Raw genomic sequence first — 26,021 nt, 5'->3', positions numbered from 1 at the left:
CCTTGGGGTGCAGGTTCATAGCTCCTTGAAAGTGGAGTCGCAGGTAGATAGGATAGTGAAGAAGGTGTTTGGTATGCTTTCCTTGGTCAGAGTATTGAGTACAGGAGTTGGGAGGTCATGTTGCAGCTGTACAGGACATTGGCTAGGCTACTGTTGGAATATTGCATGCAATTCCTGTCTCCTTCCTATCGGAAAGATGTTGTGAAACTTGAAAGGGTTCAGAAAAGATTTACAAGGATGTTGCCGGGGTTTGAGGATTTGAGCTATAGGGAGAGGCTGAACAGGCTGGGGCTGTTTTCCTTGGAGCGTCGGAGTCTGAAGGGTGACCTTATAGAGGTTTACAATATTATGAGGGACCTTCGGACAGTGCCCGGTCACTCAGCGCTGACCCTTGGGCAGTGCCCATTCCCTCCGCGCTGACCCTCGGACAGTGCCCGATCCCTTGGTGCTGACCCTCGGACACTGCCCATTCCCTCCGCTCTGACCCTCAGACAGTGCCCATTCCCTTGTTGCTGACCCTCGGACAGTGCCCGATCCCTTGGGGCTGACTGTCGGACAGTGCCCATTCCCTCCGCGCTGACCCTCGGACAGTGCCCGATCCCTTGGTGCTGACCCTTGGACAGTGCCCATTCCCTCCGTGCTGGATAGGATAAATAGACAAAGCCTTTTCCATGGGATTGTGGAATCCAGAACTAGAGGGCATAGGTTTAGGGTGAGAGGGGATAGATAGAAAAGAGACCTAACGGGCAACATTTTCATGCAGAGGGTGGTACGTGTATGGAATGAGCTGCCAGAGGACCTGGTGGAGGCTGGTACAATTGCAACATTTAAGAGGCATTTGGATGGGTACATGAATAGGGTTTGGAGAGATATGGGCCAGGTGCTGGTAAGTGAGACTAGATTGGGATGGCATATCTGGTCGGCGTGGACAGGTTGGACCGAAGGGTCTGTTTCTATGCTGTACATCTCTATGACTCTATTTATCTCTTTTTATATCAAACAGATTATTTGTCACTAATCTGAACCAACTTGCAACAAAATTAAGCAAAGTTAGTTAAGGACTTTGAAAGTTCTCATCCATCAATTGTTCACTTTTTTTTAGTCATGGAACCCAGTAGTTTTTAAATCTCTGCACTAACTGGCATATTGTAAACTGAAGTGCAACATGCTAAGATTTGGGACAGAATTTTATGCTCCCACAAATCCCACCTGGAGTGTGCTGGTAGGTATTGAGGCTGGGGATGGGATCAGAAGGAAGGGGGTTAGCAGCAGTGCAAAATTAGGAGGTATGGCAGGGTCACCTCTGCCCATTATTTGCTGCTACCACTGATATTTACCAGAGGTCAGGTAGGTAATAGGAAACCTATTCGCATTTAGGACAGTTGAGGTCCTTGAGTGGGACATTGACTGTGTGGGGTCTTTCTGACTGGGCATCCTGTATGCACAGAGAACATAGTTTCACACTGACCCCATGAGAAGACCCCCACCCAAATTTTTACTTGCACCCACAAGTTCTTAACCCCTTCTCTAGCAGTGCCCAGGAATCCCCATCCTCTATCTGGCTAACTCTAGCCTGTGACCATTATGGCTATTTGTAGAGATGATTGATAGTTGCTCTTCAAGGTGACACACCCTGCATGAGAGACCATGACTGCAGGCATTTCAATTGCCTAAGTACTGTAAAATCTGACTGTGTCTTTCGGTCTGGTGGAGGCGGAGTTTTCCCTGACTTTATGGCCGTTGGTTAGAGTCATTATCTTGATGTAAAATCTTAGTGCACGTTTCACAAATCTGTAATTCATGTCAAATTTTATGCAAGTTCAATTTTGGGCCCAATTCCTTGGTTGTGCAGTTTTATTTAAAAAAGGCCTCTCCATCAGGCCAAACCAATTTTGTGGCATTCTTCAAGGTAAGTTTAAAGGATAGATGGGGAAGAAATGGAAATAGGTTGAGGTAGGAGAAAGGTTAGTGAGGAAAACACCACATGGTAAGGGAAAGAATTGGATGAATTGGGGAACAGAACACAATAGTGAAAACTTGCCTAGGAGGTGGCAGTGGAATGTTGAGAGAAGGAAAGAGTTGCAGTGCCACCTAGTAGTGGAAGGGCTGAAAGATTTGTATCAAAGCCATTAGATGTGCATGTGTGTATGAATTTTTATCATGCATGCATATGCTTTATCATTAACTGTGCCAATAACAATGATCGAGGAGTTCATAGCAAACATTCATTAGTGTGTCTCTCTTTTTTTTGCACTATTGGCAAAGAATTTTAATATTATTAATTGATTTTTCTGAATGCTATGTTGCATACGTTGCTCCTGATTACTAGATAAAATAGACAGGTTGAGCTCCTGAATCTAGGATGCCATTGGCTGATTGTTATAGTCATGGCACTGTATGGCAGATGTTTAGTTAAGGATAGTACTTACTTTCTAAAATGGCCGCTAAAGGTTGTGTTCAGAGGTTCTTAGCTGGAAAAAAACCTAGCAGTGAGACAAATGGCATAATCTAATTCTACGGTTCTTCCAGAAAAAAATGGTTTAATTTAGATTGGAATGCATAATCCACTGAAACAATATTATTTTGTGTGAGTGTGTATTTTAGTGTGTATGCGTTATATATTATTTATGTATATAATGCATGATCATACTTGGAAATCAATTGGAATATTGTAGTGGAATACTGTCCAATATTATAAACCTTTTTTAATGGAGTTCTGATATTGAAATTTTCATTTTAATTCATAATGGGTTTAGTTACAGCTTACTGAAATTTTCCATGTAGGTTTCTACATCATTTACATGTTAACCATACTTGAGGAAACTTGGAAAATAAGAGGGTTCCTAACTTAAGGGTAACCTTGTAACACTCGTGATTGTTTGAAAGCTAAACTTTTTTTAAATGTTGCTAAAAATTACAGTTATTTTCATGCATATTAAATCCTATAGCAGTTTTTATTATTTTCACACATGCTATTTCTGTATATTAATTACACCTGAAGTACCCAGGTTTAGTCAGATTAAAAAAATATAAATGTAGGATATTAATCCTTCCTAGCAGTGTCTGTCGTGTGTTCAAACAAACTGCATCTTGAGCCTGTGCAGCACAAAAATACTCCAAATATAGATATAGATCTAGTAATGTTATTCAGTGTGAAACAAACTTCCCTTATACATAGTTTCCATCTAGTAAACTAGAGGTGTTTATGTTTGAAATCAGAGTATGGGCAGATCCTGAGGGCACTTTGAAAGGTGATAGCTGTACCTCAGAGAAAGTACATAAGAAATGGGGCTGTTTGTAGGAAAATAAAATGAAAATTTAGGATGGATAGTTAATATTAAAATGTAGACAGTTATGAGATTTATATGATTATTTGCAACTGTCTTCAAATTAGGGCAAAAATATGAGCTCATATGGCTTGAAGTATGTCTGACAACACACTTGGATATTTGATTATTAAAAATTAAAAGGTGTGCAGATTGTTTTTCTGGGAAGAAGGTGAAAGGTGTTCATGTTTGTAATCTGTGTCTCCACAATCCCAGAAAAGTTTTGCGAATATTGGATTGTAACCAGTTCCTAAAACTATCTGTTTCATTCCAAGATGCAATATAGTTGGGGTCTCAAGGATATCTAATCAGTATTTCTACCTGAATACAAGGCTCTTGTGGTTGACATTGTCATAGAAATGGACTTTGAGGAGAGGGAGTTTCATATCCCTGAAACTCCCAGACACAACTAATTGTCACAGTCTTGGGAGAAAACAAAGCAACTTGAGCTTAATTCTCTGTGGCTCACTGTACAAGAATGTGGTGCGAGCTTGCACTCAGATTGAAAGACCAATTTTGTGAATATTTAGAACAAGGCTGGATATTCCTGTCCTTACCTAGTGCATGAATCTCAAGGAAAAGCCCTTGGTGTGAAGGACAACTCTGAGAGCAAAAGCTACTAGGCTAGGAAATGAAAAGAATGGAAGCAAATTCTAAAGTCCATCAATTTGGACTACTGTCAGGAAAATCCTTAAAGGATAGTGTGAAGTAAACTTGGACCATTTTTAACAATTGTGTTAAAAGTAAAAGGAGTGCTTGGTACCATCGTTTAAAGTGTCAAATGTCTCCAAAAGTAGTATTGGTCAATAGTGCTTTTAGTTTGCTACAGTAAGTCTTAAAATGTGAAAATTGTCATGTCGTCTTTTCAGCTATTAACTGAAAGTTTGAATTTTTTAAAAAAGTTTAAAGTTTTCTGCCAAGATCATATCGAGGACCAATCTCTGGCTTTATCTGGCTTTGACACAACACATTTCAATTATTATCCCCTGTTGTGACCCCTGCACAAGTGAAGTGTAATGAAATTTTGGAGATGATGCAAAGGATAAAATTACCATTTTGATAATCCACTGTTATCTGATTAGACTCTAAGGGTTTGGTCATTTACATGTGAGAAAATGTTGTTAGGGATTGTGATTTTGGATTCCAAAAGGATCGAGGTTTTGAAGTCAATCTGGTTGAGTGGATTATTTAAAATAGATAAATATGATGGAACTAAGCGCAATATAAAATAATTTTAATAAAATAATTAGGGTGCACTCCAGGTAGTATTTATTTTCTTCAGAAGAAGCCTATAGTGCCTGTGTCAACTACGAGAGCAATCCAAAACTAATTTTAAAGCCCCATTTCTTCCTCTGCTCTGAATATTTTGCCGCGTTTCCCTTCAAAATGCTGTCAGCTTTTTTTGCTATAATGTTAATGAATATAATTTCCTATGCGTAGCATCATCTGCTTTGTTTATGATATAAATGTGCTTTCTTTATTAGGACACACAAACTGCAACACCCTTCTCTAACTGTATGTTAACAAGTGCCTTTAGCCTCTGAATAGACGATCAAATTATATGGGGTAGCAGTTTACTGCACTACTTTAGGAAAGAAATTGATACGTTCTTAATGAAAGAGGATAAGAAGTTGGCTAGATGGACAGTCTCTGGCTTTTTCTGGCATGATGGACTATAACAGTATTATGACTAGACTCTGGATGAGGTTGCCTTTGACCTCTTCATTGCTGACTGCCACTATGACATTGAGAGCCTCAATCTGTCCACCCCTCTCACCCACTCCAACCTCCCGCTCTTACAACGTGCAGCCCTCCACTCCCTCCGCTCCAACCCCAACCTCACCATCAAACCCGCAGACAAGGGGGCGCAGTAGTAGTTTGATGCACTGACCTCTAAACTGCTGAATCCAGGCGCCAACTTGCAGACACCTTTTCCTACTGTCCCCTCGACCACAACCTCACCTCCCATCACCAAACCATCATTTCCCAGACTATCCACAACCTCATCACCTCTGGGAATCTCCCATCCACAGTCTACAGCCTCATTGTCCATGAAACCCACACCGTCCGATTCTACCTCCTACCAAAGATTCACGTGCCTGACTTCCCCGGTTGATCCATTGCCTCAGCCTGCTGCTGTGCCATTGAACTCATCTCTGCATACCTTGACACCGTACTGTCCCCCTTAGTCCAGGAACTCCCTATCTACTTTTGGGAAACCACCCACACCCTTCACCTCCTCCAAGATTTTGATTTCCCCAACCCCCAATGTCTCATCTTCACCAAGGACATCCATCCTCCAGGCCTTCTGTTTCTTCCTGTCATGCCATCCCAACCAGTACCCTTCCACAGACACCTTCATCCACCTGGCTGAACTAGTCCTCACTCTTAACAACTTCTCCTTCCAATCCCCCCACTTCCTCCAAATCAAAGGGGTAGCCATAGGGACCCATATGGGACCCAGCTATGCCTGCTTCTTTATCGGTTACATGGAACAGTCCATCTTCCCCAGTTATACTGGCACCCACTCCCCACCTGTTCCTCCGCTACATTGATAACTGTATTTTCGCTGCCCCGTGCTCCCATGCGGAGGTTGAACAGTTCATCAACTTCACCAACACCTTTCTCCCTGACCTTAAATTCACGTGGACCATTGTGGACACCTCCCTCTCCTTCCTGGACCTCTTTGTCTCCATTTCTGGCGACCGACTAACCATGGACATCTACTATAAGCCACCCGACTCCCACAGCTACCAAGACTACACCTCCTCCCACCCTACCTTTTGTTAAACTGCCATCCCTTATTCCCAATTTCCCGGCCTCCGCCGCATGTTTTCGCAGGATGACTAATTCCACCTCAGATGGCCTCCTCTTTCCAAGATTGCAATTTTCCTTCCCACACGGTCGATGATGAGAACCCCCCCTCACCCATCCTCACCTTTCACCCCACCAACCTCCGCATACGTCGCTTCATCCTCCATCTCTTCCGCCACCTACAAATGGACCCCACTACCAGAGATATATTTCTCTCCCTACCCTTATCAGCGTTCCGGAGAGATAATTCTTTCCATGTCTACCTCATCAGGTCCATGTTCCCCCACCAGCCCACCCTCCACTCCTGGCACCTTCCCCTTCCACTGCAAGAAGTGCAAAACCTGCGCCCACACCACTCCCCTCGCCTCTGTCCAAGGCCCCAAAGGATCCTTCCATATTTGATAGAAATTTACTTGTACCTCCACCAATGTCATCTAATGTATCCATTGCACCCAATATGGTCTCCTCTACATGGGGAGATAGGACCTCTCCTTGCAGATCATTTCCGAGAACATCTCAGGGACACCCGCACGAACCAACCCCACAGCCCTGTGGCTGAACACTTCAGCTCCCCCTCCCACTCTGTCAAGGACATGCAGGTCCTGGGCATCCTCTACCACCACACCCTTACAGTCCCAATGCCTGGAGGAAGAACGCCTCATATTCTGCCTTGGGACCCTGGAACCACACGGAATAAATGTGGATATCAACAGTTTCCTCATTTCCCCTCCCCCCACATTATCCCAGTCCCAAGCCTCCAACTTGGCACCGCCCTCCTGACCTGTCCATCACCTCTCCCATCTATCCGCTCCACCCCGACCTGTCACCACCTCCCCCACTTTCATCTACCTATTGCATTCTCGGCTACCTTCCCTCTATTCCCACCCCCACACCCATTTATCTCTCAGCCCCCCCGGCCCACAAGCCTCATTCCTGATGAAGGGCTTATGTCCGAAACGTCAATTCTCCTGCTCCTCGGATGCTGGCTGACCTGTTGTGCTTTTCCAGCACCACACTCTCGACTCTGGATGAGGTTCCCCCAGTTGGTTACGAATACAAAAGAGGACACCTAAAACTGTAAGCTCCTTTAATGAGGAGAGATGAACTGGCATCTCATTACTTAGCTCTCCCTCAGTTGGTTGCAACAACACATTATAGTAAAAGGGATTCCTCCCCTTGTGGAAACCTTTTTCCCAGATCCAAATGAACTTGAAAATTTCAATTTAACTAGGCATTCCTAACTTAACACAAAGTGAGTTTATTCATTATTAAATGTGAGAAGAATTAGTAATACAACACATTTATGCACAGATTACAAATAAGAGATGAATCTGAAAAAAAAATGCATCAGTGTCTGAACTATTCACAAAGAACAGATAGTTAGATGTGCAAATGCAGTGGAGATTACGAATAGATTACTAATTACAATTTTGAAATTCCTGATTTTGTTGTTGAAGTTCTTTTGTCCCAATTCCTTTTTTAAAAAATGGTTTGCAGTAGCCAGAGAATGTTTTCCTTTACCTGCAACACAGGGGTAACTTTGGGTTAGTTATACTAGCCCACTCTCTGGTAGAATTGAAACTGCTTTTTGACCTCTGCCCTTGTGTACCATTCAAAGGAGAAAAACATGAAGTATGTCTGCATTTTGGGACATAATCCAGAGGTGATGGCTTGCTATTGAGCAAGAGATCATCAGATCTTTGTTATCTTTGTAATCACAAGAGACCACAGCCCAGTCTGATTTTAAAAATAGCTTTCTTAATTATTTGACATTGGTAGAGAGGAATTTGAGTTTTTTGTTAAATTGATTGCAAGTTTAAAAAATAAATGTTTCTGGCATGTTTCAAGAAGGGAAAATTGTTCTGCTGTTTTTGAATGGGGAACAATTTATAGTGTAGGTGATCTCTCCTCTATGTTTACATACTTTTTGTTGCCTTAACATGAGAAAGCAGTATTATAAATTCTATGGTTTGCAGATGTAATTTCCTGCTGCTGGAACTAATTGTCCTAAAGATCTTGTCTTTGGTCCATTAGCTAAGGTTGAAGTTCTGAATTGGAGGAAGGCTAATTTTGACAGTATTAGGCAAGAACTTTCAAAAGCTGATTGGGGCAGATGTTTGCAGGTAAAGAGACAGCTGAGGAATGGGAAGCCTTTAGAAATGAGTTAATGAGAGTCTAGAGACAGTATATTCCTGTTCAGATGAAAGGAAAAGCTGGTAGGTGTAGGGGCTGCTGAATGACTAGAGAAATTGAGGATTTGGTTAAGAAAAAGGAAGCTCAAAGTTTGGGAGAAGATTTGTAGCTCGGGTGCTCGTTGTTGTGGTTCTGTTCGCCGAGCTGGGAATTTGTGTTGCAGATGTTTCGTCCCCTATCTAGGTGACATCCTCAGTGCTTGGAGCCTCCTGTGAAGCTAAGGAAGCATATGCCAAGTGTAGACAGGAGAGATCAAGTGAATCATTATAGCATAAAGGCAGTAAGAATATACTGAAGAGGAAAGTCAGGAGAGCAAAAAGGGGACATGAGATAGCTTTGGCAAATCGGGTTAAGGAGAATCCAAAAGGTTTTTCCAAATATATTAAGGACAAAAGGATAATTAGGGAGCGATTAGGGCACCTCAAAGATCAGCAAAGCAGCCTTTATGTGGAGCCACAGGGGATGGGGGAGATACTAAACGAGTATTTTGCATCTGTGTTTACAGTGGAGAAGGACATGGAAGATATAGAATGTCGGGAAATAGATGGTGACATCTTGAAAAATGTCCATATTACAGAGAAAGAGGTGCTGGATGTCTTGAAATGCATAAAGGTGGATAAATTCTCTGGACCTGATCAGATGTATCCTAGAACTCTGTGGGAAGCCAAGAAAATGATTGCTGGGCTCCTTGTTGAGATATTTGTATCATCGATCGTCACAGGTGAGGTACCGGAAGGTACCGGAGGTTGGTTAACTTGGTGTCATGATTTAAGAAAGGTGGTAAGGACAAGCCAGGAACTATAGACCGGTGAGCCTGATGTCAGTGGTGGGCAAGTTGTTGGAGGGAGTCCTGAAGGACAGGATGTACATATATTTGGAAAGGTGAGGACTGATTAGGGATAGTCAACACGACTTTGTGTGCAGGAAATCATGTCTCACAAATTTGATTGAGTTTTTTGAAGAAATAACAAAGAGGATTGATGAGGACAGAGCGGTGCGCATGATCTATATGAACTTCAGTCAGGCGTTCAACAAGGCTCCCCATAGGAGACTGATTAGCAAGGTTAGATCTCATGGAATAGAGGGAGAACTAACCATTTGGATACAGAACTGGCACGAAGGTAAAAGACAAAGGGTGGTGGTGGAGGATTGCTTTTCAGATTGGAGGCCTGTGACCAGTGGAGTGCCATAAAGATCGATGCTGGGTCCACCACTTTTCATCATTTATATAAATGATTTGAATGTGAACATAGGAGGTATAGTTAGTAAGTTTGCAGATGACACCAAAATTGGAGGTGTGGTGAACAGCGAAGAATGTTACTTCAGATTACAGTGGGATCTTGAACAGTTGGGTCAAAGGGCTGAGGAGTAGCAGATGGAGTTTAATTCAGATAAATGTGAGGTGCTGCATTTTGGAAAAGCAAATTTTACAGGACTTATACACTTAATGATAAGGTCCTAGGGAGTGTTGCTGAACAAAGAGACCTTGGAGTACAGGTTCATAGCTCCTTGAAAGTGGAGTCACAAGTAAATGGGATAGTGAAGAAGGCATTTGGTGTGCTTTCCTTTATTGGTCAGAGTATTGAGTATATGAGGTCATGTTGCGGCTGTATAGGACATTGGTTAGGCCATCTTTGGAATATTATGAGCTATTCTGGTCTCCTTCCTATTGGAAGGATGTTGTGAAACTCGAAAGGGTTCAGAAAAGATTGACAAGGATGTTGCCAGGGTTGTAGGATTTGAACTATAGAGAGAGGCTAGGGCTGTTTACCATGGAGCATCGGAGGCTGAGGGATGACTTATAGGTGTGTAAAATCATGAGGGGTATGGATAGGTTAAATAGACAAAGTCTTTTCCCTGGGGGTGGGGGAGTCCAGAACTAGAGGGCATAGGTTTAGGATGAGAGGGGAAAGATATAAAAGAGACCCAAGGGGCAACTTTTTCACACAGAACATGGTGCATGTATGGAGTGAGTTGCCAGAGATTAGTACAATTTCAACATTTAAAAGGCTTCTGGATGGGTATATGAATAGGAAGGGTTTGGAGGGAATGGGTCAAGTGCTGGCAAATGGGACTAAATTAGGTTGGGACATCTGGTTGGACCGTGGACGAGTTGGACCGAAGGGTCTGTTTCCGTGCTGTACATCTCTCTGAGTCTATTCCCTGTGTTTCTAATCTCTGTGTGACTTTCTCCCTCTCTCTACTAAACAATTTGCCTTGTTACATTTCTTCTTCCTGTTTTGTTTCACATTTGTGAATTATCTAATGACCAATTAGGGATTATCATTGCTACAAATTTAAAGTTTATAGAATGCCCATTTTAGGACCATTCCCTGAAGAAGGGTCATGTTACCTGGTCTGAATTGAGCCTGACAATAGGCTGAGCATGTTTTTAAAAAAATTAAATACGTAAAATTTCTGTAGTTTAGAATGCAAATTGCTGATGAGCATCATGCTACATTGTTTTGCTTTTTAGTTTGTTTATTACAGTAAAAGTCTTAAACCTTGAAAGTGTGTCATGTTCATTTCTGTCAGTCGCTGGAGTGCAAGTATCTTTTTTTAAAACTTACCAATCTCTGCAGAGATTACAACATTATCCTGTGGGAATGATGAAGAAGGGAAGCACACCTGGTACTTTGGGAGCCAAGTTGACATGCTGTAAAGAAAGACTGGATTGCAATTAATCTCTGTGACACACTGGAGAATCCACTAATGAAGCAAACAGACCCATAATGCCTGTAGTACTCAGCAATGATCAGTTGCCAGTTGAAGATAATTTCTCTCATGGTAATTTGTCTTACTATGCTAAAGAGAACGTTGTGACTGATGTCATATCTTCCAATATTTATTTGCTTCTATTTCTTTTTTTTTTAACCTTAAACTAAAAGAACAAATGTGTAGACCACATTTGTAAAAATCTCTGTTTTAATAGGTATGGCATATACAATGGTACAAACTCCACGCCCCCACCCCAAGCCTTGGCCATTTTGACAGCATTACAGAAGAAGAGTTCCTCAGTCAATAAATGTCTTGAAATTGTGATGTGAACAATAGAGGCAGAATCATTGAAAATGTTTAAAACTGAGTAAAATTGATTCTTGCTTGACAGTGGTGAATCAATGTGAGAGTGGAGTTGAGGCTGAAATCAGATCAGTCATGATCATATCAATTAGCAAAGCAAACTTGAGCAGTCAAAATGGCCATCTCTTGCTCCTAATTTTATGTTCGTATGTTTGTATTTGACAAAAAAAAGCTCAGTGTAGAAATGGGTGAGGACACCAGTTGAAGAATCACCTGGAAAGCTTACGTTTTGAGACGTGCCTTTTCTAGGCTATAAGCTCTTAGAGCCCTCTAAAAATATATTTACATCCTTTCCAATTATTTAATTAAGTCCATGCTACTTAGCAAACGAACCGTATGAAACCTAATGAGTACTCTGTATGATATCCATTGTCAAAGTGTAGTTTACAGCCTTGTTTCCCAAAGCATAGTTTAAGCACTACTTGTAAAACCAACTTATTTTAATTTGCCCTTCAAAACCCAACTTGAAAGTGCATAATTTATCCTGGTGTGTTTTGACGTTGATGCTGATAGGCCTGGTTGTCTTGCATATATTTGATCATTGTTTTTTTCTGAGATGCTGTTCTTCAATCTTATGGACATTAGTTAGATTGACAAACCTCAGGAGTTGGTAGAGAAATTGTCAGGAATGGCAAAAAAGAAAATGCCTCCTATGAATTATAGAGTCATAAAGATGTATAGCATGGAAACAGACCCTTCGGTCCAACCCGTCCATGCTGACCAGATATCCCAACCCAATCTAGTCCCACTTGTCAGCACCTGGCCCATATCCCCCCAAATTCTTTCTGTTCATATACCCATCCAAATGCCTCTTAAATGTTGCAATTGTACCAGCCTCCACCACTTCCTCTAGCAGCTCATTCCATACACATATTACCCTCTGTGTGAAAATGTTGCCTCTTAGGTCTCTTTTATATCTTTCCCCTCTCACCCTAAACCTATGCCCTCTAGTTCTGGACTCCCCGATCCCAGGGAAAAGACTTTACCTATTTATCCTATCCATGCCCCTCATCGTTTTATAAACCTCCTGTAAAATCACCCCTCAGCCTCTGACGCTCCAGGGAAAACTTTCCCAGCCTGTTCAGCCTCTCCCTATAGCTCAAATCCTTGTAAATCTTTTCTGAACCCTTTTGCGGCCTTAAAATGGCTGTTGCAGTCCTGAAAGATGGCAGATACAAAGAAAAGTATTTGCATTTTGAAAAAAATGTGTTTTTGTTTTCCACTCATTTTTAAAAGATAGAAGCCATTAAAGCTGCCTCTGTTGAACTGTTCCACTAGAAATTGACAAGTACTTGTTGAGCCTTTTGGTTTGTTTGTGGTCAAGTACTTGTATGGGATTTTCCATAAATAGCTGGAAATGTGTTGCTGGAAAAGCGCAGCAGGTCAGACAGCATCCAGGGAACAGGAGAATCGACGTTTCGGGCATAAGCCCTTCTTCAGGAATGGGGAAAGTTTGTCCAGCAGGCTAAGATAAAAGGTAGGGAGGAGGGACTTGGGGGAGGGGCGTCGGAAATGTGATAGGTGGAAAGAGGTCAAGGTGAGGGTGATAGGTCAGAGTGGGGTGGGGGCGGAGAGGTCGGGAAGAAGATCTCAGGTTAGGAACCGACGCCCCTCCCCCAAGTCCCTCCTCCCTATCTTTTGTCTTAGCCTGCTGGACAAACTTTCCCCATTCCTGAAGAAGGGCTTATGCCCGAAACGTCGATTCTCCTGTTCCCTGGATGCTGTCTGACCTGCTGCGCTTTTCCAGCAACACATTTCCAGCTCTGATCTCCAGCATCTGCAGACCTCACTTTCTCCTCATTTTCCATAAATAGTTCAGCAGAATAGCATTGAATTTGCGTTCTTGACTCCCTTGATGGCATTGGCATTTGTTTTCTTGCACAAATCAGGCCTACATCTGTTTTAAGTCTGTTGTTGGAGGTTAATTAAAGTTGTAAAAGGATTGGCTACTGTCAGCCTCTCCCCATTTGACTATTTCTGATCGATTTGAGTGTTTATGATATCCTGATATTCTGACTACCCATCTTCCAACACCCCCCACCCCATTTTATTGACTGAACATTTAATTATCCAATGAATTTATAGTTGTAACAGATCCCTGGTCAATGGAAATTGACTCAATCAGAAGCCAGAGACTGTTCTGTTAGTTGCCATTTTGTTGTGGAGTTCACCACTGCTCCCTAGTATAGCCACCGTCAACACTAAGAATTTTTTTGATATTTGTCACTGTAATGAAACCATTTAGCAGGCTTCTCTAGTCATAAAAAGTCAGAATCATATTGACTTGTAAACAGTCTCTCCTTGGGAATGTCACAATTCTGGTTGCTGACATTGCATTGTTACTGTGAATCCAGAGCAAAGACCATTTGGTATGGGGTGTACATGCATTCTGGATCCATCTTTCTTTCATCCTCAGTTGTTGAGCAGATGGCTTGGCCTTCATTTTCTCTCTCATAAATCTTTCTGTTGCTTCTGGATGTTGTCTTGTTATTTGACCTTGGTATCTATCACCCTAAATGGTAGCTGCTATCTATAACATGTAACAAATTAATTAAATCAGTAAAGTTATCTGGAGTAAAGAAAAGTAATCACTGGTATCAAGAGTCTAATGATAACCATGAAACCATTGTGAATTATCAGAAAAACCCATCTGATTCACAGCTGACCTTACCTGGTCTGGTCTAAGTGTGACTCCAGACCCATAGCAATGTGATTGATACTTAACTGTTCTCTGGGCAATTAGGGATAGGCAATAAATGGTTGCTTAGACAGTGATGCCCACATCCAGTGAATACTTTTAAAAAATTAGAAACATGCAGAGAATCTGGCAAACTGGACAGATTGAAGATCATAATGAAGAGGTGACATAGGATAAGAAACTTTAAGGAGCAGGTTACAACAGAGTTCTGGAGTAGGTAGCAACAGGAAAAGTTAGTGGAAGAGAAGCTGTCCATAATAGAGCGAACAACTAGTTTGTTTACTAAAAAGGGATATAAAGGTAGTGGCTCAGTAATCACACTATATTAAACTCTTAAATACAACCAGAGAACGGTGAGGGAACTCTTTGACTCCACATTAATTCGAATTTGCTCCTGGATATTTTGGAATTAATTCCAATAGCTCCTTAACTATGTTTAGGATGTAACTCTAATTCACACATTGAATTTTAAAACCATAAACTCTCAAGAAAACGCAGAACCGAATGACAGGGATTACTGGGGTTCACACTGAATCTGTCACTCCCCAGAGTGCTCTTTGATGTTCTACAAATTACAGTGCATTGTAAACGGACAGGAAAATGACAGAGTCGAAGACTGTGTACCACTGATAACCCCTTTCTAGTTGCTTATTAATTGCTAAGTGCTTTCTTCTCTTTGCGCTCACTCTACTTGCGGTTATCCAATAATTACGCGTGGGTCCCATCAGAGACATGGCGCTGCTGCTTGGCGCCAGAGAGTGGAGAGAAGGAGCGCCGCAGAGAGGCCGCTTCTGGCGGACAGGAGCATGTCAGTGACAGTCAGCAGCTCAGCTCCGCTCACCTCACCTCCCTGCCGCCGCTGCAAGATGTCTTTCCCCAGGAAATCTAAAAAAATCCATTCGTCAGGAGGTGAGTGGGGGAAAACCGAATTGGGTGGCGCACCTTTTAATCTGACAAAGCAGTTGAGTGGGACTGACTCGCCTGTGACAGGTTTATTTTTGTTGGTGTTTGGTTTTCATCGAAGAGGTCGAACCATGACAGCAGAGCCACGCCACCGCTTTTATTGTTGTGATGCTTGTTACCGATCACTTTGCCTGGCCATGGATTCGCCCAGTCTGTGTGGGCTGGGTCCAGGCGCAGTGATCATCAGTAGCTGAACCCTGCCTGCACATTGCAAGTGATATTCCGAATGTCGTTTGACAAATGGCACTCTGATAGAAATGGTGCAGTGCGTGAGTACTGAGGATCCGACCTGTCAACCTCGACTATGATCCTCCTCTGCTACCTTCAGGCCATACACAGCCTCCCTCCCCCTCCTCCATCTGTTGTTCCCTTCTCAGTTTCAGTTCTACGTCAGCTTTTTGTTCTTCCCTGCCATCTATCAGCTTTGTTTGTTTGTCCGCTGATTTTGGATGTACGGACCTGTGAGAACATGTTATTGCGTATATATTATAAACTGGTTTTACATACTGAGCCAAATGTCATCGCACCTCCGAGCCAATGCCTAATCTTTTCAGCAAATTGGCTGATTTGTTTTTAGATGATTCCCAATTAGGAAATGCAATTTTTTTCTATTGCATTTTCAATCAAAATGTCAGTGCAGTCCCAGCTAAACCCCAGCATCGAAAAATATAATCATGAGAGGAGCGGAGGAACTTGCGCTACTTATCTTTGAAAGAAGGCAACTGACGGACTTTATCAAGGCTTATATGAAACAATAAATTATGTAAAAAGATAAATGCAGCGCATCATTCATGCTATGCCATGAGGAAAAGGAGACCAGGTTCAAACTGAAGAGCAAGTTTTGGGCAGATAGTAGAAAGTTGTTCATATTGAGAATAACTGCCATCTGGTTACAGTAATCAAGGTAAAATCCTTATTTAATATATATGTGGAGAGTTTTAGTTTTGGGCTAGACTAGGTATAATTTTCTGTATCTATCTTTATCTTGTAATGATTCAGTTTTGCATTGGCATTTTGTAATAACCACTCCTCTCTGATTACAAAGGCAATCATTTCTGATCTGGTAATTAGTATTTCCAGACTTTCAATTAGGATCATGATGTCAAAAATAACACTTTAATGAGTCCAGCAATTGAAGGGCTCCCTTGAAAATACATGTTGAAGAATTAAAGGTACCATTACTAAAGTGCTGAGATTGTGAACTCTGATGAATCACCAGAGGAAAATCCACATCCCACTAATTAAGTGACTTTAATTTTGTCTCCTTAGGCATTCTTTCTTCATTCTCTTCTTTTTGATTTGACGTTCACAGTATTAATTGTTTTGGATACGTTAGCAGAAGGGGTGGTATTGAGGAAATGAGGTTTACTGTGAGCAATGGCAAACTTGATTTGAACAGTCCAAAGAAAGAAATCAACTGTACAGAATAATAGATGATGTTTATAAACAAAATACTGGTACTAGTCAATGTTCCAGGCAACATAGGTGAAATGAGAAACGGTTGGCATTTTAGACTGGTAATCTTTTATCAGAATTGGAATATTTTAGAGATGTCACAGGTTTTTAGGAAACACAGGAAGTGGAAGTTGTGTGTGTGTCTTTTTGGGGGGCAGGTGAGGGTATGAGCAGCCAGGAGCAGAAGAGTGGTTTGTGATAAAGCAGAAGTAATTGAATGATAGAGGAATAATAGCTCAAGATAGAAAAGGACAGTAATAGGACAAATCAAGAAAGATGGGTTGAGAGAAATGGTAAATCTTAAAAGGAGAATCATTGCCAGAATCTATTGTCTGAATAAAGTGGGAACGATGGTTAGGATTTGAAGGCAAAACCTAACTATTTTGAAGTGATTAGTTGCACTTCTTTAGTTTCACAATTCTATATTTCCACTGATCTCCTTTGCAGTAAGGAGGCAAAACACAGATTGGAAGACCATTTTGTTGGATACCCCAGTCGATATACAGTACGTTTTTAAGATTTGGTTGTACACTGATTTAAGTGTCTGCTACACGTCTGATCTGATCTCTCTTTTCTGCCCACATAGCTGCAATAGAGCTTAAAGAAAGCTTAGAATAAAACTTTGATTAGTCATTTCCCAACCTTCTAGACTTGACCAAGTTCAATAATTTTAAGTTATCTACTGTTATGTTCATTCCTCCTCTATTCATTCTACTCTGACCTTCCCTGTCTCTGAACTTTCGAGGGCCTATTCCTGTAGAAGTTTCCAGTTCTGACAAAAGTTTATCACTTGGAACTGTTAATTCTCATTTTCTTTCCAAATCTATTGAGCATTTTTGAATTTGCTGTTCATGTTTTGAATTTCCAGCAATTGGCATTTAAATAAACACAATATTGGAGAAACTCAGCAGATCTGGCAGCATCTGTGGAGAAAGAAGCAAAGTTAATATTTCAGTTCTGGTATGACGAAATAGATAATTGGCAATCTTTGAACTTGGCCAAGTCCAGAAGATTGGGAAATGACTAATCACTGTCTTAATTTAAGTTTCCATTTAGCTAGCCATTCAGGCAGAAAACGAAAGTGAGGTCAGATCAGAAGTGTAGCAGACACTTAAATTGTTAAACAACCAAATTTTAAAGACATGTTTTGTGCAGTCAACAAAATGGTCTTCCAGTCTATACGTCTTCAGAACCTTGTCCTATCCAGTCTTTCCAAAGAGTTCAGTCCAACATCATAGTGGTAAATCATCTCTGCATCCTCTCTAGTGCAATAACATCCTTGGAGCAACAAAGATTGAGATGGGACTTGATAGGGATATATAAAATTGAGGAATACAGAGTGGATAGGAAGGCACCTTTCCATTAGTAGGGGATCATTAGCCATGCGGCATAAGTTTAAGGAAAGAGGTAGAAGATTTCAAGAGTAGAGGAGAAATTTTTTTTTTACTCATTGGTGGGAATCTTGAACTCCACCTGAAAAGCTGGTTAAGTCAGAAGCTCTTATAACGTTTATGCAGTACATATTGACTTGCATTGCACAGCCTCCAGTTCCATGGGCCAAGACCTGGAAAATGGGATTTGTGTAGTCAATCTTTGTTAAATATCATAGGCATGATGAGCCAAATGGCATTCTTCATACTGTAAACAGGTGAGAGTCTGAGTTTTTGACTGTTGTAATAGGTAATTAGCTGTGCGGTAAAATAATGCTCCATACCTTGAATTTTTGACTGGGTAATTTGATAATAGATTTTTGATTGTCTGTGAGGGAATACAAATTAAGTTGGATACATAATATTCTGTTTCAATGTTATGGCTGAAGTTCATTTAATTTACCAAAGGAGTGGGATAAGGTGGAACAGGGTGATGTTCTTTTACAAGGATATATCATGCATTATACAGATAGTGTTTTTGTCATAACATTTATGGCCCAGCTTCAATTCTGTTCAGAACAATCTGTATTCTAAAATCTGGAAATATAATGACAGAGGATAGATCATATTGTAATCAATAAAAATGTTGGTAGCTGTATTATTTTCAAAAGTAAACTGCTACATTTGGAAGCACGCATTAACATGTCCACTGACTTGAGAGGCAGATGTTACTCCAAAAAAATTCAAAACAAAAAAAAACAAGAATTTATAATAATTGAGATTGATCTTGAGTAAAGATATAGAAACTTTTAATGAAAAAAATATGGACATCTGTGTAGAAATAAAATAATAAGGGCTAATAAGTGATTATGATGGGAGAATTTTTACTGATCTAATTTATTATTTCTACTTTGAGGGAGTGATGCAAGAATTTATTTATGGTAAAGACAGTGCAAGGATCCAATCTCGATTCTGGATCAGTGGTGCTGGAAGAGCACAGCAGTTCAGGCGGCATCCAAGGAACTTCGAAATCGACGTTTCGGGCAAAAGCCCTTCATCAGGAATAAAGGCAGTGAGCCTGAAGCGTGGAGAGATAAGCTAGGGGAGGGTGGGTGTGAGGAGAGAGTAGCATAGAGTACAATGGGTGAGTGGGGAAGGAGATGAAGGTGATAGGTCAGGGAGGAGAGGGTGGAGAGGCAAGGTGGAAAAGGAGCTAGGCAGGTCGGACAAGTCCGGACAAGTCATGGGGACAGTGCTGAGCTGGAAGTTTGAAACTAGGATGAGGTGGGGGAAGGGGAAATGAGGAAGCTGTTGAAGTCGACATTGATGCCCTGGGGTTGAAGTGTTCTGAGGCGGAAGATGAGGCGTTCTTCCTCCAGGCGTCTGGTGGTGAGGGAGCAGCGGTGAAGGAGGCCCAGGACCTCCATGTCCTCGGCAGAGTGGGAGGGGGAGTTGAAATGTTGGGCCACGGGGTGGTGTGGTTGATTGGTGCGGGTATCTCGGAGATGTTCCCTAAAGCGCTTGCTAGGAGACGCCCAGTCTCCCCAGTGTAGAGGAGACCGCATCGGGAGCAACGGAATCTAGCCTTGATGTATTTGCTTTGGAAAAGCTGGTACAAGGAAAGAAAGTGGGAGTTAATTAATAATTCTGTGGGAACATGGGTCAGGAATGGTCCATTCTGAATCATGGCTTATTTACTTATATGCTATTTGCTAATGCTTCCCAAAATCCTAGATGTTATAAATAACTAGAAATCTATTGATGTTTACTTGAATGTGCCTAATGACTTGAGCTTTTGTGCATTGCAGAGTAGAGAATTTCAAATATTTATATTTATAGCAAAAAATATTTTTATAGATGAGCTATATGAATCACTACTTGACTGAAAATTTAAAGTTGCGTTTTTTAGACTGTACAGCAGTGTTTTGTATTTGGTACAAAAGAAGAAAAAGCTATGAAATGTATGTCATCTTTACAACACTTAAAAGCTCTCCACTGTTAGCGATATGTTTTTGAAGTGTGCTACATGTAATGCAATAGATGTTAATTTTTCTTTTACTAAAGCTTACATTACAAATTTAATTCCTGTTTTTGAATCCTGAAATATTTTCAAAACGTAGTTTGTGATGCAATTGGTTTGCTTCTTCATCTATTTATAGCTGCTTGATACCTGACTTGGTTTATCTACATCCTTTTTATTTGTTGAAATGTTTTCTACCTTTAAGTGAGTTTTCTGATAATTATCATTGTATAACTAAATTTTTACAGTATTTATATGAACAGTGTTTGAATTAGTTAAATAAGTAGTGCTTGTTGTCTGTGTGACATTTCTGATGAGTCAAAGTGACAGTTACCCTATTCTAGGCTTTTAGCCAAATTCTCTGCTATTCACTTTTTGTCACTGTTTTGTGAATTGTTTGGCAAATGAAATGAAAGCTAGTTACCTCATTCTTTTAAACTAGGATGAAAAACTAGAAGATAGACACAGATACGTAATCAAATGCAGTACAATACTTTTATGTGTTGCTGGGATTATACTTGAGAATTTTACTGACCAGAAAAGTAGTTTGTAATGATAAAAGTTGTTTCGCTATTTCCTTTTATAGTGAAAGCAGTTTCAGAGATTTGTCTTGACACTTATCTCCAATTGGAAATTGTGTTTTTATAAAATTCATGATCCTGCAAATGATTTGTTGATCACAAAGGGGCTTGGCCTTTTCAGATCATTTTTCCTGTATTCTTGCTTCTCTTTTAACATTCTGCATGACCAAGTTTTTGGTTCTGTTGTAACATGTTCTTCATGTGTTTTAGTATGTCTAGTAATAGCATAAGCTTGTCAGACATTAACTTCAAACAAACTAACAATAATATAGTGCAAAACAATAAAGAATGTGGAAATTTCCTTTGAAGATCTTAATCTATTCTTTCAAATTCATTCAGTGTTGCTGAAGAACCCACCAGAAACGGATCTGTGACTTGACGCTTCATATTCTCGTGTCTTTTTTGTCAACTATTTTGCTGTAATGAAATGGGTACAAATAGTCATCAGTGATTTAAAAGAGTAATGAAATGTTCTTGACAGTAGAACTTTATACTACATTATTTCTGTCTAGAACTGGATATACTATTTCAGTGGAAGCTGTGTTATCGGTTCCACTGGAATCATGGTCCTAGCTGAGCCACAGAGTGTGTGAGTCATGTAATCTGATAACTGTACTTTACCTGGTCTCAGAAACCATATGGGTACAAATGACACACTTAACTCAGGTGATAACTGTTTTTGTGCCACCACACACTTCTAGGAAATAATTGCCTGAAAAGAATTGTTTGCTCTTTTAGAACGTAGAACATAGAACAGTACAGTGCAGAACAGGCCCTTTGGCCCTCGATGTGGCACTGACCTGTGAACTGTTCTAAGCTCATCCCCCTACACTATCCCATCATCATCCGTATGCTTATCCAAGGATTGTTTAAATCTCCCTAATGTGGCTGAATTAACTACATTGGCAGGTAGGGCATTCCATGCCCTTACCACTCTGAGTAAAAAAACCTTTGAAGTTAGAATGACATCTGCCAGATGTTGTAATTTGTGTGTTCTCAGATGACTGAACAGTTCTTTGGGTAGAAAGGACAAGAGTTTCCTGGAGGAAGGATGGGATGGGTGTAGTTTTTGTCTATCTGCTAGGTAAAGCATACACTAGAAGAAACATAATCCTTTTTGTAACTGTAAAGAGAAATTGTATCTCACGAAATGAATAGAATTTGCTGAACCATAGCAAGTACTGTTTAATATATTCTAAGTTCAAGAAAAAATGGCTTCAAGGTTTTAATTAGCTTTGTATTCCTAGCTGTTTTTAGACTTGGAGTTTAACTACTTATTCAATATTGTGCATTCACTTTACTGACATTCTGTTTTGGGAACACAGTCAAAATAATTTAAAGAACAGTGCGCCAACAGTTGGCTTCTTTCTCAGAAAAAGAAATTGATCTGGATTGGAATGAAATATAATGGTAGAGAGCTAAGGAAGGATGGAGATTTTCCAATGCTGTACTGACTACATTGGTTCCTGTTGTACGAGGATTTATCTTCTGTTGGAAATAGTCTTCTAACGTTAAAAAATGTAGATTGAAAGATTGTTGAGATTTACTTGATGATGCATTGGGGGAAACTGTGAAGAAATTGACATGGTATTTAATAAGTAGGGCAAAAGGGATGAGTAAATTGCACATGTTCCCTCGAAGAAACTCTTCTAACTGTCACAAATTACTAGGGTAATGCACTGAAAAATGAACCTGCTATTCCTGAATTCATCACAGAAGTGCAAGTTTTTAAAAAAATAAAGCAAAGTCCTCAAAATACAGGTCATTTTCTTATAACGTGCATTTTGTCAATGCAGTTTAGCTGTATCGCGATTGATGAATTGAGGAATTATTTTTTAAAATGCCATCTCCCATTGGCTCTTACTCGATTCTGTGAGATCACGAACAAAGGAACTTGAGGAGATGGAGTGGCTTCTAAGTGTGTAGAGAGAAGATCTATCGAAAAAGTATCTGGGACCACCTTTCTTACGATAAAACAGAAAGCCATATCAATTTATGAGGACTTAAGGTAAAAAGCTGAAAATTCTGAAGGTATGCCTGCCTTCAGTTCTTGTAGTGGCTGGTTTCCTATCTTTAAGAACTGCTGTGCTTTTCATAACATGAAGTTAGGTGGCGAAGCTGCCAGTGCAGACGAGGAACGTGAGGTGTCGTTTTCTCCCGTGGCGAAAAAGTTGATTTGAGAAAGAAGGCTATAACTTAAATCGGATCTTCAATTTGGACGAGACTGGTTATACTGGATGCAAATGTCACCCACAACTGCATTTCTAAGAATGAAGCGCACGCTCCAGGTTTTAAGGTTGCAAAGGATCGTATGACTGTGTTGTTGGGTGCCAATGTTTCTCAACTTTCCTCAGGATAGAAGACAAAAGGAAGTGGAAAGATCTCGTGGTGCTGCATCTGGACTTCATTGTCTTCACCTCAAACATCAGTTTCCCCCACAGCAATAAGTTGTTGTCGATCAGCTATGGAGAGGTCTTGACTGCGTGACTGAAGCAGCTCCTTGATATCCCTTCAACATATACCACCTTGAACATATTGTCTAGCTATCACCATTGTTAACTGCTAACCCGAGAATGCAACTTGTTTAAAAAAAAGGGTTTTGTGGTTTACACATGAAAGAAGTGAAACTATCACTGTATTCTAACAGATGAAAGGCTTAACAGACAATCAATTTTTCAATGTATAATTTCAGTTACATCACACTGCAAATTTTTGCTATAAATTCTGTGTTACGATCGAGCCCTCCACAATCACCTGATGAAGGAGCGTCGCTCCGAAAGCTAGTGAGCTTCCAATTAAACCTGTTGGACTATAACCTGGTGTTGTGTGATTTTTAACTTGATATCCTCAGTCTCCACTTCAAGTCCAACTTGCTTTGCAAGAGTGACACAATGTTGCCTGATTGCTGGGAGCTCCTTTGACAGTTCAACGCCTTTAAATGATGAAGTAGTTCTGGGTGAAGCTTCTGCCAAACTGCTTGCAAGCAATCCTTACTGATATCAACCGAGGCTTCCACCAATGATGTGATTAGCATTGTCAATGTTAAAGTAACATTTAAGTCTCCACTAGCAATAGCACCCAACAACACAGTCATATGATCCTTTGCAATCTTAAAACTTGGAGTGTATGCTTCATTCTTAGAAATGTAAGTCTGAATGGCATTTGCCAGTGACACCCACATTCCATGCAAGAATAAAGAAAACAAAACTATGTTCTTGATGTGCTGGATTTGCAAAGTTCCTGGCCCTGACATCGCTCATCTTGAGAATTGCAAAATAATGGATTTGCAATTATTACAGGGAGCTTTCTTTTAAGGAGGTAGGGTCAGTGCATATTTTACCCAGATCTCTCATTTCTTTTTAACAACTGACAAGCTTGATACTAAATAGTTGATGGAGAGAATTAATTTTGCTACAGTTACCAGATTTTGATAAGTATTAGTTTGTTTTGAAAGTTAGAGGCATGGATTGGGGTTGGGATGATAGACATCTACCTTGCCAACTCCTTGATAAGTGTGTATGAAATGCCTAGGATTAAATCATTTTGTTACTTTCACATTTAAAACTACACACTGTACATTAGAAGTAAAAATAAATTGTTGCTATTTACTGACACGGACCCAGTGCTACAGTTAAAATGTAAATAATTGTATGGATTAATACCTAGGAAGAAGAAAGTGAATGTACTCTGGCCAAGTTTGTAGATGGCACAGAATCTGCAAAGGGTCTGCAAGTGGCGAAAACCCAGGAGTTGATATTTACTGTGGGACAAAATGTGAACTTGTTCCCTTTTGCAAGAAGAATAGAGGAGCTGAATATTATTTAAATAGTGAAAGACAGCAGAAAGCTACAGAACTGAAGAAATTGGGAATGCTAATGCATGAATTAGAAAAAGCTAGCATCCACGTTCAGCAGATAATAAGGAAGACAAATGGAATGTTGACCTTTTATTTCAAAGAGTTTGATTAGCAATGTTTGCTAAAGCTAGGTTAAAAATCACACAACACCAGGTTATAGTCCATCAAAGCTAGTACTTCCAAATAAACCTGTTGGACTACAACCTGATGTTGTGTGATTTTTAAATTTGTCCACCCCAGTCCAACAACAGCACCTCCACATCATTGTTTAAACTATACTAGGCAATAGGCAGACACAGCTGGAACTCTGAACAGATTTGGTTTCCTTATTGAGGAAAGCCATACAGGGATTGGTGGCATTGCACAGAAAGTTCACTAGGGCTGTTAACGGGTGTGGAGGCACTGTCTTACGAGGAGAGATTAAGAAAGGTGGGCCCGTACTCATGGAAATTTAGAAGAATGAGGGGCAACCTTGTTATGTGTAGCGTGGAAAGGTTGTTTTTCCTTATGGGAGAGTCTTGGACCAGAGAATCTAATCTCTGAATAAGATTTGGAGATGCCGATGTTGGATTAGGATGTACAAAGTTAAAAAAATCTCACAACACCAGGTTATAGTCCAACAGGTTTAATTGGAAGCACACTAGCTTTCGGAGCGCCACTCCTTCATCAGGTGATAGTGGAGGACACAATTCTAAGGCGCAGAATTTCTAGCAAACATTTACAGTGTGATGTAACTGAAATTATACATTGAAAAATACCTTGATTGTCTGTTGAATCTTTCATCTGTTCAAATACCATGATAGTTTCACTTCTTTCATGTGTAAATCACAAAACCTTTTTTCTAAAAGTTGCATTCTCATGTTAGCTGTAACAATGGGTGTTAGCTAGACAATATGTTGAAGGTGTTAGCCCCCTGTGTTCTCTGTCTATGCCATGATGTTTAGATTGATTCTAATCTAAAAAGTGAGATAACAGAGTTTTACATGAATTCATGCAAGTACAAATGCACCCCACAAAATATATGTGTGCATTTGGGTCTTTGTCTGTCTGTATATGTGTGTTTGTCCGTCTGGGTTGGGGGTTGTGAGTGTGAGGGAGAGTGTATATGTGTGTGTAGTGAGTGTAGAGTGTCTGAAGTCTGAGAGGGGGGTGCATGTGTGAGTGTGGGAGTGTGTGTCTGGGGTGAGGGGGTTGTGAATGTTTGAGAGAATGTATATGTATATGTGTGTGTGCATGAGTGTAGAGTGGTCTAAGTCTCTGAGAGGATGCCTGAGAGAGTGTGAGAGTATGTGTGTCTGTAAGGGTGTGTGTCTGTGTGTGTGTATAGTGCAATGGTGGTCACCTGTAATGTAACATGAACCCAAGGTCCCAGTTGAGGCCCTCCCTATGTGTACCGAACGTAGCTATCAGCCTCTGCTCAGCCACTTTTTCGCTGCTGCCTGTCCTGACGTCTGCCTTGGAGGACGGTCACCCGAAGGTCCAAGGTCGAATGTCCCAGACCGCTGAAGTGTTCTCCAACTGGGAGGGAACACTCATGTCTGTTGATTGTTGTGCGGTGCCCATTCATCCGTTGTCATAGCCTTTGCTCGGTTTCCCCAATGTACCATGCCTCAGGGCATCTTTGCCTGCAACGTATAAGATAGACAACGTTGGCTGAGTCACAT

The 26,021-nt window shown here is 40.7% G+C and overlaps 1 protein-coding gene across 3 annotated transcripts in view; it reads left to right on the top strand.

Annotated features, from left to right (window-relative positions):
- atp8a2 (ATPase phospholipid transporting 8A2) overlaps nucleotides 1-26,021 on the top strand; it is a 567,355-nt gene that overhangs the window by 19,869 nt on the left and 521,465 nt on the right. Inside the window, exon 1 of one of the 3 annotated variants that reach the window (XM_043691979.1) lies at nucleotides 14,778-15,021. The exons of 1 other annotated variant lie outside the window; for it this stretch is intronic. In XM_043691979.1, the coding sequence (XP_043547914.1) occupies nucleotides 14,919-15,021 (103 nt within the window). In that variant the 5' untranslated portion in view covers nucleotides 14,778-14,918. Of the gene's footprint in view, nucleotides 1-14,777; nucleotides 15,022-15,149; nucleotides 15,980-26,021 lie in introns of those variants that run through there. One more of the 3 variants, XM_043691980.1, reaches the window with a different exon arrangement.

This window comes from Chiloscyllium plagiosum, chromosome 6, assembly GCF_004010195.1.
Source record: "Chiloscyllium plagiosum isolate BGI_BamShark_2017 chromosome 6, ASM401019v2, whole genome shotgun sequence".
In the NCBI taxonomy this organism is placed as follows: Eukaryota; Metazoa; Chordata; class Chondrichthyes; order Orectolobiformes; family Hemiscylliidae; genus Chiloscyllium; species Chiloscyllium plagiosum.
Note: the sequence above shows the minus strand (reverse complement) of the source record. Positions and strands in the feature narration are given on the sequence as shown.